Source organism: Idiotropiscis lumnitzeri, chromosome 4 (assembly GCF_059441095.1).
Source record: "Idiotropiscis lumnitzeri isolate Australia: NSW breed Sydney's pygmy pipehorse chromosome 4, RoL_Ilum_1.0, whole genome shotgun sequence".
In the NCBI taxonomy this organism is placed as follows: domain Eukaryota; kingdom Metazoa; phylum Chordata; class Actinopteri; order Syngnathiformes; family Syngnathidae; genus Idiotropiscis; species Idiotropiscis lumnitzeri.
In genome coordinates, this window is record NC_142394.1 from 26,781,497 (window position 1) to 26,792,378 (window position 10,882).

Here is a 10,882-nt window from a genome sequence, read left to right on the forward strand (position 1 = left end):
CGTTAGTCAAACGCCATCTGCGTTACGAGCTTGTGTTACATAAAAGTGAGCACATCAAAAGGACGCACAATTAAAGGCCAAAACACTTTGAACGTATTTTTTGTCTGTTGTATTTGTTAACGTATGACTTAACATGTATTAAATGTTTTACTATAAGTGCATAAAAAAATAATAATAATAATATAAATAATAATTATTATAATATAATAATAACTATTATTATAACAATAATAATTATTATTATTATAACTATTCTTATTATTATAATTATTATTATCATTATTCAGTTGTACATAGTTCTGGCATTTCACACACTTGTACTCTTGTATTTTTATTCATAAGCTAGTTTGGTGACAATATATCCCGCATTGATTTAGTTGATACTTTAATATTTTATTTTGGGAGTATAATTGTTCAATGGTTTGCAGAACAACTTTCAATATCCTTTTTTTTTTACTTTCAATAATGTTTTATGCAAATAATTGTGTTATTGTTGCTCTGCAGCACAGCACACCACATTTATCATTTTTACAATATTCTCAAGACTACCGATTCAAAATTCAATTCATTTTCCAACGATTCACTACAAAATCAGAAACATAAGGGGCAGACCCATTTTAAAAACACAATTCTCTGACAGTGTTCATCAAAAGTGCAGTGCTCGTATAGCATCCCACTGAATTGACAAGAGGTATAAATCTACTTTCAAATAAATCAAGGCAAAAGGAAACACCATGCGATTATTTAGCATGTGTGCGGTGAGGGGGTCACAATGTATCAGCACAGTCCAGTCTTTCCCCAGGAAGTACTTGAAAGGACTCCATTGAAGAGACGGAGCCGTTTCCTTCCACGCATTTCCCTGTGGGACATATAACGCTTCCTTTTGAAATAATTTAAAGTTTCAGAGCGTGGCAATAACGCGTCTAAATGACTGAGAACTGCTTGTATCGTCAGAAATTTTTTTTTTTTTTGAAGAAAAAGAGTGTCTGTATTTTGATATACAGTTAATATTTTAAGATAAATTGTGTAATGCATCGTATTTATTTTTCCCCCCAATTATCAATATCATTTATTGATTTTGTAGTATTTTTAATAAACATCTTGCTCTCATGTGGGCGAGTAGTTGATATTTACTCCTCCCCAGTAGGGGGCAGTTCTAGTTTAGCTGTACTAAAATAAAAAAAATAAAAAATTAAGCTAAACATTTAATTCACATACGACGTCCATGTACCACACTGCTTGATATCGGAGAACACTTTTGTGTCTAATGGGAGGTGAATTGTCAGGTTTGTCAAGGGGTCCCTTGGCTGCAGCTTGCAGTTGGACCGCGACTCTAATTGGTCCCCCGAGCATCCAGATGAACGTTTCCATGACAACCATTCAAAACCACCTAGTGGGCAACACGCTCCGGCCAGTCACGCCTTTTCACCACATTTCAGGAGCTCGCAAAGACACCAAACACCACCCGGGCTGACCTGCAGTGTCTGTGTTCTGTATTTTTAGATATCCCATTCGGCTTTGCACCTTCCCGTGAGAACCGTGCACCAGCTGCGACCGCTCATCATCCAGAGCCTATTAACGGCATGTTGGAGGGGGGGGGTGGGGGGTGATGGGGGCTCATCTCCCATCCAGACACGATCGCTGTGTGTCATTGCGACGTTTGACCTGCGTACGCTTGGGGATGGCGTCGTTTAGCCGCCGTCAGCGCACCCGCTTGGCATTGAACTGCTGACGAGAACCCGAGGGAACCGGGGGGGCGCAAGGGGGGAAACTGCTGATGGAGCTGCAGGGAGGGGCGGCCACCTGATGCCAAACGTTGCTTATCAGCAACTCCGCCAACAAATTAACAAGTCTAGAATTATATTAAAAAAGAAACAAAATAAATAAATAAATAAATAATATAAAATTAAATTACCGTATTTTCTGGTCTATTAGGTGCACCTGCATATTGCCCGCGGCCACTCTTTTTTCTTTGAAAAAAAAAAAAAAAAACGATATACAAGCCGCACCAGGCTATAAGCCTGTAGCAGTTTTCTATGTTGAAAAAAAAAGATTTTGGTACAAAAAGGTAAAACAGTGGCTTTTAACACCGCAACAACTTTGCTAATTGAAACAGAACCGACCCAAGAGGAAAAAAAATCATCGAGATTTATTTAGTGCATTTTCTAATCTATAGAGCTCCCCCTACTGGTGAAAGAAAAATCCACAGAAAAGCCACACCCTTATATTAGCCGCGTGGTTCAAAATTTACGAAAAAAGTAGCGGCTTATAGTCCGGAAAATACGGTAATCCACCACTGCGTTTGAATTGTATGAACTAGTATCCAAACAAGTTCAGAAATAAACCCACCTCTCTTTTTTCTGGCTCCGGAAAAAAACAAATCAAATCAACTCAGAGTACATAGTTGAGAAAGCGAGGTCTGATAGTGACTGCGCTGCCTGATGCCAAGAGAACCGCGCCGGAGGGGAAAGCAGTCAGACACTAATAATCGAATTGTCTGGCTTCCCTCCACCCTTCTTGACCGGTGGAGCGACACCACATGCAGCCTGCGCCAATATTAGTTCCCGTTTGGACTTTTCTGATAAATGCGAAAATGGCAGTTCAAATGGAGTTGACGCGTCTGTTTTAATGCACTAAATCTATCCAGAAGGCTCGACTTGCTATCTTCCTGAAAGAGAGCCGTAAGACGGCTTCAATAGCGGACAGCGAGGAATGAGAGGGAAAGGGAGTGGCCACATTCCAAGTCATGGAATGTGAGATGCACATTTCTGGCACATCACTCAACATTTAAATTTAGAAAAGAAAGAGTTTTAGTTTTTAATCACGTTTTTGGTCTTGCCACTTGTTGCAGTTTCATTGTATCGCCGATTTTTAAATCGAGGCTGCACAGTTGCAGCAAAGCCTCGTGGGAGTTGACGCTAATTTTAGATGCCGCGGCAGGAATTGCATTTGAAATGAAAACGGCTCGCACTCGACCGGCTGGGGCAGGAAGGCCAAAGGATCCTCATTTGGATCAGCACATTCATCGGGAGCAATCACACCACTTTTTGGAGGAGCATTTGGGTACTGTAGTCTAAATTTAGTTTCTGGTCCAAAAGAAGAGCCGAATACAACGCCTGAGCAGTTTTCGGAAAAATAATTGTATTGCGATTTTTCCTGACAGATATTGCGATTTAGATTTGAGTTGACATTTTTTTCCACAATGTAGAGTGACCAACATGACAGAAAATGACATTATACCTTTAAGAACAAAAAAAGCTATGACCGTAATAATGCAAGGATGTTTTGTGAGGTGGTTTTTAAAAACTACTCTTCGTCAAGTATAATTTTGGAGTCATGTGTAATTGTGTATACGAAAAGAATTTTTTTTAAACCCATTTCGTACTAATGTACATGTTCTTTGTACATAAAAGTCAGATTATATGTCCATAAAATCGTCGTCCCTTAGCAAAGTTAAATTGATTAAAATATATCATTTTGAGGCCTATTATTGTGTCGATCCAGAACTTTTTGATTGGCGGGCCACAATGGGTTCTAAAATTTGACAGAGAAGCAGATGGATGGAGTGTTTTGGTCACCTTACCTCATCTGAGAAAAAAAAAAAATACATTTAATGTTAAATGAAAGTGAACAAAATCATTACAACAATATGTCCACAGTATTTAGAAAATAAAACATGAACAAGGTTGAATTTTTTTCAAGTTCAGCGGACCGGATGAAAACGTCTAACGGGCCGCATGTGGCCCCCGGGCTGTAGTTTGCCCACGCCTGCTCTAGAAACTCAGTACTTTGTGTGGCAAATATTATTGATGACATTTTCACCAAATTTTAATGAGTTGCCGGTTCAACCCATATTGAGAAAATGAACAAACCCGAATTTAAAAAGGTGAAATAAATGCTGTCGTCCGCATTTGCCTCCAAATCCACTGAGTTGTTACGTAATTCTCTCTCCCAAACAACAAACAGCTGCCAAGATAAACGTGAACTTGTGAATTTGAGACAATTTTATTGAGCAAAAGGAAAATTTCAGCACACTATTATACATTTAAAATCTCCGTAAGCCGATTTGTGACTGTTGTTTTTAACTCATGCTGACTCAAGCATCACGTAATTGAGTAATTCTCAAATATCACAAAACCAGATATTTTTTGGAAAGTGTCATTCTGTAAATAAAAATGTCGCGTCATTATTGTTCATTAAAATAACAATATCGCGCCAAGATATCGTATTGAATAAATTAAAAATCAAAACTAAAATTAAAAAAAAAAATGCCGTCAATATTTAGTCAATCATAATTATTCAAAGACTTTTTTTTAAAAAGATGATTCGTATGATGAAATTGTCAATTAATTAGTATAAAAATGCGCAAAATGAAATTAATCGTCGTTCTGTGAACGAGTTCACAAGTCATCTGACTCGGGGGCGAGCGTCGCATCGGGGGACACGGCGAATAACGGAACCGAAACACCCATCGAATGCCACCCCTGAGCGGCCCTGTTGAAGGACGGGCGACCTCTGATCTCGGGGAAGTCGGGCAAGGCGAGCTCCGCGTCCACGTCCTGGACGGCAGCACGGCCGGGCGACTCTGCGAGGCCGCCGAACGGGATGGCCACTCTGGAGACGACAGCGTGTCAGCGACGGGGGGGCGCTTGTTCCCATTCTGTCTGAGTCGTCATCGTTCTCACCTGTTGAAACTTTTGTAGCCTGGCAGGTCCACTGGTGGTTCCGGTTCAGACAAGCAGGCGACCAGCGTGTCAATCAGAACCGGTTCCCGGACAAGAGCTCGGTCCCACGGCGAGTGGTAGGACTTGGGGATGGCCGTGCTGTTGAACTTCTCTGGTGGGACGTCTTTCAACGGACCCCCGTAACCTGGAAGGGGGGGTGGGCGGTGGTGGGGGGGGTGAGGGGTTGCGCAGCACAAAGTAGAAGTTGATTGAGCGACAATTTGATTTTTTTTGCCCTTAGGCACTGGAGGCTTCATTATAAATATATATTCAAACTATAATTATTATAATTATGTGGTTGGGTTTGTTTTGGATTTTTTTTATTCTTTTAAAGTCACGAGAGATGTCATAATGAAGTACAAAAAGGAGTAGCATTAAAAAAAAAAAAATCTTCTTCTTACTCCATTTCAAATTCTGTATAAACTTTTTAACTTGATTTGTATCCTCCCTTTTAAGACGCCTTCAGAAAGATTTTTATTCAACAATATATTTATTATTTCCATATTAAAAAGAAAAAAAATAATTTTTAAAATTACTGAGAAATTATATTTTTAGACATAATTTTTAAATATTGTAAATGAAAAATATTAAATTTTGGTGTATTTGGAACTTCATGATTTGATTTATTTCTAAGCCAAAGTAATTCGTTCCATGGCATCTGAGATCTGTAGACTCGAGAAAAGTAGCGGAACCCGGAGTTTGAAGCAAACATGATGAAGCAGCATTTAGCTGTTATGCTGCATGCAATTGAAAGGTGAAATCCTCCCCAATTGCAAATACTTTTAAATCCAGGTTAAAAACTTTGCTCTTTTCCCATACCTGCGATTAAGATCTTTCAAAGCATCTCTTCTATTTCTTCACTTTGCTTTATAAATGTTGCTCTTTGAAGTATGTGAGTTCTTTGTGAGGCACTTTGTGTATGAACTGCGCTATGTAACGTTGCCTTGCCATGTGTGCCAAGTGTTGGAAAGCGAGGGAAAGAGAGAGGCAAGATCCCAAGAACTATCCTTCAAAGCCAGTGCTTCACTTGCGAGGGAGGAGGAGGGGCTTACATAACGTGGGGGTTGGGGTGGGGGGGGGACTTCGTGTCGCGTCCGAAGCGCTCACAATGAACAATCCTCCTCCTTCCGGAGTTTATGTTTTGCCCTCTGGGGGGGAAGCAGCACAGACCAAACAGACCTGGGGGCGGAGTGGGGAGTGGGGGGGTGTTATCAAACAGGAAATGTTCAGCGTACGGTCCAAGACAGTCCAAGCTGATTGCGGTATCAACGAGAGGAGACCCTGAGAGTTCAGATGAATTAAGTGTGCGTGGATCTTGGGGCAAAACAAACCCAGAAGAGATTTAGCCAGTCAAGTCCACTGTAGGCCTGACAAGTTCAAGTTCTTTAGATCTTCTATACTGGGTTCAGTTTTGTTCGGTCATGCTCAGTTTTAAAAATCTTTTTGGGTGTGACCACTTTTTTTTTTTTTTTTTGCCATCCAAATTGAATGTTGTTATGAGACGAGCTCCAGGGGCTCAATTTTGAGAAAATTTGCACACCACATGCAATTATTTATTTATTTATTTATATTGTATATTTTATTTATTTATTTATTTATTCATTTTTTCTGTGCGATGCTGAGTGGGGCGTGTTACCCTTGGGAACATGCTTTTTTTTCCGCAGTACGACCATAAAGTGTAATTGCACCTCCACTCCACTAGTTGGCAGTGGCGCTCTCCTTACCCATTGTGCGCAGCGAGTATTAACTCTACGGTGTCGGTTTGTTTTGCAACAAAAATGCTATTATTAAAGTTGCGGTGGAGAGTGTGTGATGGGGGGGCGAATTGTTTTCTTCTTGCTAGGGGGGGGCGGAACAGAAAATAATTGAGAAGCACTGATCTATGGCAATGGTGTCTAGTGACATGCGGAGCAATTAAATGTTTGAGTCTTCTGCATTAGAAAGGGGAAGATGAAATAAATCTGCACAGACGAGTCAACAATTTGACAAGGCGACTTCATCCATGTTTAAATTTAGTAGCATTTAAAAAAAATCTCAAGGACGAGTACAGTGAACTTTAAAAGACCCCGCAAACAGCTAAAAATGATCCCAAAATGGCAATTATGAAGCCATTCTTAAAACTTTTTTATGACTCCACTCATAGGATTTCCCCAAATTTCCCGTTGGCAAAACAAATTGGCCTTAGAAATCCATGACGAAATGTTCACGGTTCTCCCAAAAGAGCAAACTAGCACCGCATTTGCGTCAGAGCGCCATGGCCTACCAGGGGCGATGCTGTCCGGATCTGGTACCGTTGCCGTTTCTGGTGTGCAGGCCCGGTCCACACCCGAATCCTTCTCAGCAGAGCCGCGCTCCTCTGTGGAATTCCTGTTATCGGCTCGCGAGTCTGTCGTGTTCTAGAAAGACATCAAAACAAATCATTCTCCTCGGTCATCCCCGTCAAGGATAGTTATGATGATTGACTCCAGAACTTCCTGAGGGAATGTTGACAACTTGAAACTAAATCCCTCCATTTGCCCTCGAGCGATAAACAAAGCCGAAATATGCGAGTCCTTCTCACTTCAAAGATACTGCAGTGGAGGGGGAGGTAGGGAGGGGGGGTGGGGGGGGGGGACTTCCTTCCACATGAAATCCAAGCCAAAATGGACACACACAAAATAAATAAGGAACGCTCATTAAAAGTAGAAAATTCCTCGAAAATAATGTGTAAGGCATGCAGGATGCTTGAGGGCCACTAGAGGGCTCGATGTTACGTAATATTACCAGCGGTTCGTCAAGAGTCCAAGAGAATGAAAACCCTGCTTCAATGAGCTTGGGAGGCATACCGACTTTAACAAAATGATGTTTTCAACACGAAACGAGTTGTATTTGTTCAGTGGTGACGCTGGAAACGCAAAGCATTCACGTCTAAAAATCATCTCTTCACATAGAAATGAAATATTTTAAACGGGTTTTCAATCGGGAAAACAGTACTTTCTTATATTTCATATAATGTTATGACAAAAGCTTTCGGCCACATTTTTTTTTTGGTTTCATTTCGATGGACATTGCGGAGTGCGCGCTTTGGTCACCTGGGGGCAGTATAGCACCGACATAAACTGTACATGGAGGTGTTTTATCACCCCAGTTCTCCAAGTTGCAAGGAAGGATAAAGAATATATGCCTGTGAGTATTCTTCTATTATCTGTCGACATGTGTCGCTTCACCATTTGTGTAATTATTCCCTTGCTTTATAAGGTTAGAACGCTGTAAAGCAGATGCAATTTTTTAAACTATTTATGCCGGTTCCCTTTATGTGTTAGCAAGACGTTAGCGGCGGGATACGTCAGCCAAAATTGTGTCTGTTAAAAATAGATTTGTTTTAGGTCTCGTTTTTGGGAGTCTTTTTAAAAAAATAAATAAATCGAGGGGTTTGGAATTGGGTTAGCGAGGTTAGCTAAAAGGCTCATTTCCACGCACAAACATGATGTCCATAACCCATTCCTACGTCGAGATGCGAGTCGACATCATCGCGGACGTTTTCAAACGTGTACTTCTCCGAGCGTTTCTGCCGCCTCTTGAAGAGCTTGGAGCCCCGATTGGACGCCATGGACAACTCCTCCAACATGATGTCTTGAGGCACGCTCACCTTCTTGCCCAAGTCCATCTCCACGTCTGCGCACAAAAAAAAAAAAACGAGAGCGGGTTGGCGCGATCCGAGCATAGCGGACCGGCTCTCAGCTGTCGGTGGCATTCAGGACCTCCTCTTGCCAGACAGCATATCATGAACTCGCCTCGTATTAACTAACGTGTTGGAGACCACAACGACAACGGCACCGGGCCGTAAAAGTATTCATTTACTTATTTATAGCCATCGTCTGCTTGATAAACTTAATACTTTGTGAACATTGACGTCCAACCATGAAGCTACGAGTTACATTTTTTCAGCTTACAAGGGCGAGTTGGGTCTTCGGTCGCCTTGTTTTGAACCACTTGAGGATAATTGTCACATTGACACACGTCGGCGCATGTCGAAACTTCAATGAATGACTCAGAAATCCCACTTCTGACACCCTCAAAAAAATCATTAATTAATTAATTAATTAAACAGAATTGATCTGAATGCAGTTTTGGAAACAAAGCGCTTTTTAAAAAAAATGAACATTTGACTCTTATTGGTAGTGTCAATCCAAATCATTCGTTTCAAACCGTGCCGAGCAAACAACATGGCAGAGAAGTCATTGTTTCTCAAACTGCGGCCCGGGGGCCACATGCGGCCCGTGAAACGTTTTAATCCGGCCCGCCAAATTTGATTAAAAAAAATGAAATGAATAAACCTTGTCAATGTTTTATTTTCTAAATACGGAGTTTTATCAAAGACATATATATTGTTGTAATGATTTTGTTCACTTTCATTGAACATTAAATGTTTTTTTTTTCTCTGATGAGGTGAGGTGACCAAAACACGCCATCCATCTGCTCCTGGTCCTCTGTCAAATTTTAGAACCCATTGAGGCCCGCCAATCAAAAAGTTTGCCCACCCCTGATCCACAGTCATGGTTCCGGGAAATAAAATACACATATGTACAGAAAGTTGCTCAACACATTTATAATAAAAGCAGGGACATACCTAGTAAAAAAAAAAAAAAAAAAAGAACTAAAAAATGCAAATCTCCCCCGTGAGATTGTAGTAGATTATAAGGAAAGCAACGGCAAATAAAATGCTTTTGTCTTCATTTATTTTTGGGCTTCTATATCCGTCAATGGCAGTGAATGAGTTAAGCTCAGAAAATGTATTTGCGATTTAATTCCTTACATTTAATTTCTCTGCCTGTGTAAACAATGACTTCTCAGTTCCATTTCTACACGTCGATTTTGTCACCCTGACCACCCCGCTGAAACGTCTCTCTACCTTCCGGTCCTTGAAACTCCCCGCAGATTGCTGCGGCCTGAGCTTTCCTCTCTCCAGTCGTCATGGTGGAGAAAAGCGACATTGGCTGCCCCTGGCAATTAGGGAGGACACATTAGCATGACCTGGACAAACCCGATGCATGACATCAAGATGACTTAACAGGGCAAAGAAACGGGCAAAATTAGCACATCTCTTTAAATAACCTCGGGCCGTTCAACCGCAAGCACGGGCCCACCGATCGATGCGTGAGGAGATTCGCCAAGCGTGCGCCAAGAACTCTTTCATCGGCATATTTCGCAAAAGACACAACATATCCCAACGCTTTTGTTCGTTGATTTTGGCAAAAGAAGGCACGTGGTGGGAATGACATGAAAATGAAACATTCATTGAGGTGACTTCTTACCCGCCCTGAAGGATCCTCCCGGATTCTCTGGAAGTGGACGAAAAAGGTGGACAGTCTCCGCCGAAAGGACACGAGCACTCCACGGGGACGGGTCGGGGTTCTGCGGCTCGATCTTAACCGAGCGACTGAATGAGTGGGTGGGTGTCAGTTTGTTGTCATCGCGATGTCACTCGCAAGCGAAAGGGTCCTGCCTAAATTTAGCGCCGGACGGTCTGTTGGTCAGCAGGGCGGGCTTCACACTGCTCATTGAAAATCAGTCGGGTTGCTTGGGTCATGCGAGACAGTTTTTGGTCCCATAAAGCAGAGGTTCCCAACCATTCCTTTTTTTATTTTAGGAAAATCTCACGGAACACCAACAAAAATAAATGGGATTGCTGGATTGTCTTTTTTTTTTTTTTTTATTATTAGAACACAGCGTTGAAATTGAACTTTTTCCATAATCTAAGTATGGCTGATTGGTGAAATTAACTTACAGGCTTGGTACCGACTGCATCTATCCGCTTCTCCTCACGAGGGTCGCGGGGGTGCTGGAGCCTATCCCCGGGTGTCTTCGGGTAGTAGGAGGGCGACACCCTAAATTAGTTGCCAGCCAATCGCCGGGCACACTAAGACGAACAACCCCTCGCACTTCCACCTAAGGCAATTTTAAAGCGTCCCATTAAAATACCATGCAGGTTTTTGGAATCTGGGAGGAAACCGGAATACCCGGAGAAAACCCACGCAGCCACGCGGAGAACATCCAAAGTCCACACAGGAAGGCCGCAGCCGCAATCGAACGCTGCACGTCAGAACTGTGAGGCGGACGTGCTTAACAGTTGCCCACTGTGCCACCCCCGACTGCATCTATTTCAGTTATTTATTTAT

At 41.9% G+C, this 10,882-nt stretch overlaps 1 protein-coding gene across 2 annotated transcripts; it reads right to left on the bottom strand.

The window, feature by feature from the left end:
- Nucleotides 1-4,024: 4,024 nt before the first annotated feature.
- Nucleotides 4,025-10,834, bottom strand: myoz2a (myozenin 2a). Of its 2 annotated transcripts, none has more exons than XM_088294712.1 (5): nt 10,019-10,834; nt 8,212-8,378; nt 6,988-7,120; nt 4,686-4,869; nt 4,025-4,614 (listed from the first exon to the last, which is right to left on the bottom strand). In XM_088294712.1, the coding sequence occupies exons 2-5, from the start codon at nt 8,368-8,370 to the stop codon at nt 4,401-4,403; spliced, it is 690 nt and encodes a 229-aa protein (XP_088150838.1). In that variant the 5' UTR covers nt 8,371-8,378; nt 10,019-10,834; the 3' UTR covers nt 4,025-4,400. The 2 variants fall into 2 exon arrangements, with proteins under 2 accessions (XP_088150838.1, XP_088150837.1); XM_088294711.1 differs by lacking the exon at nt 10,019-10,834 and adding an exon at nt 9,616-9,986.
- Nucleotides 10,835-10,882: the final 48 nt, after the last annotated feature.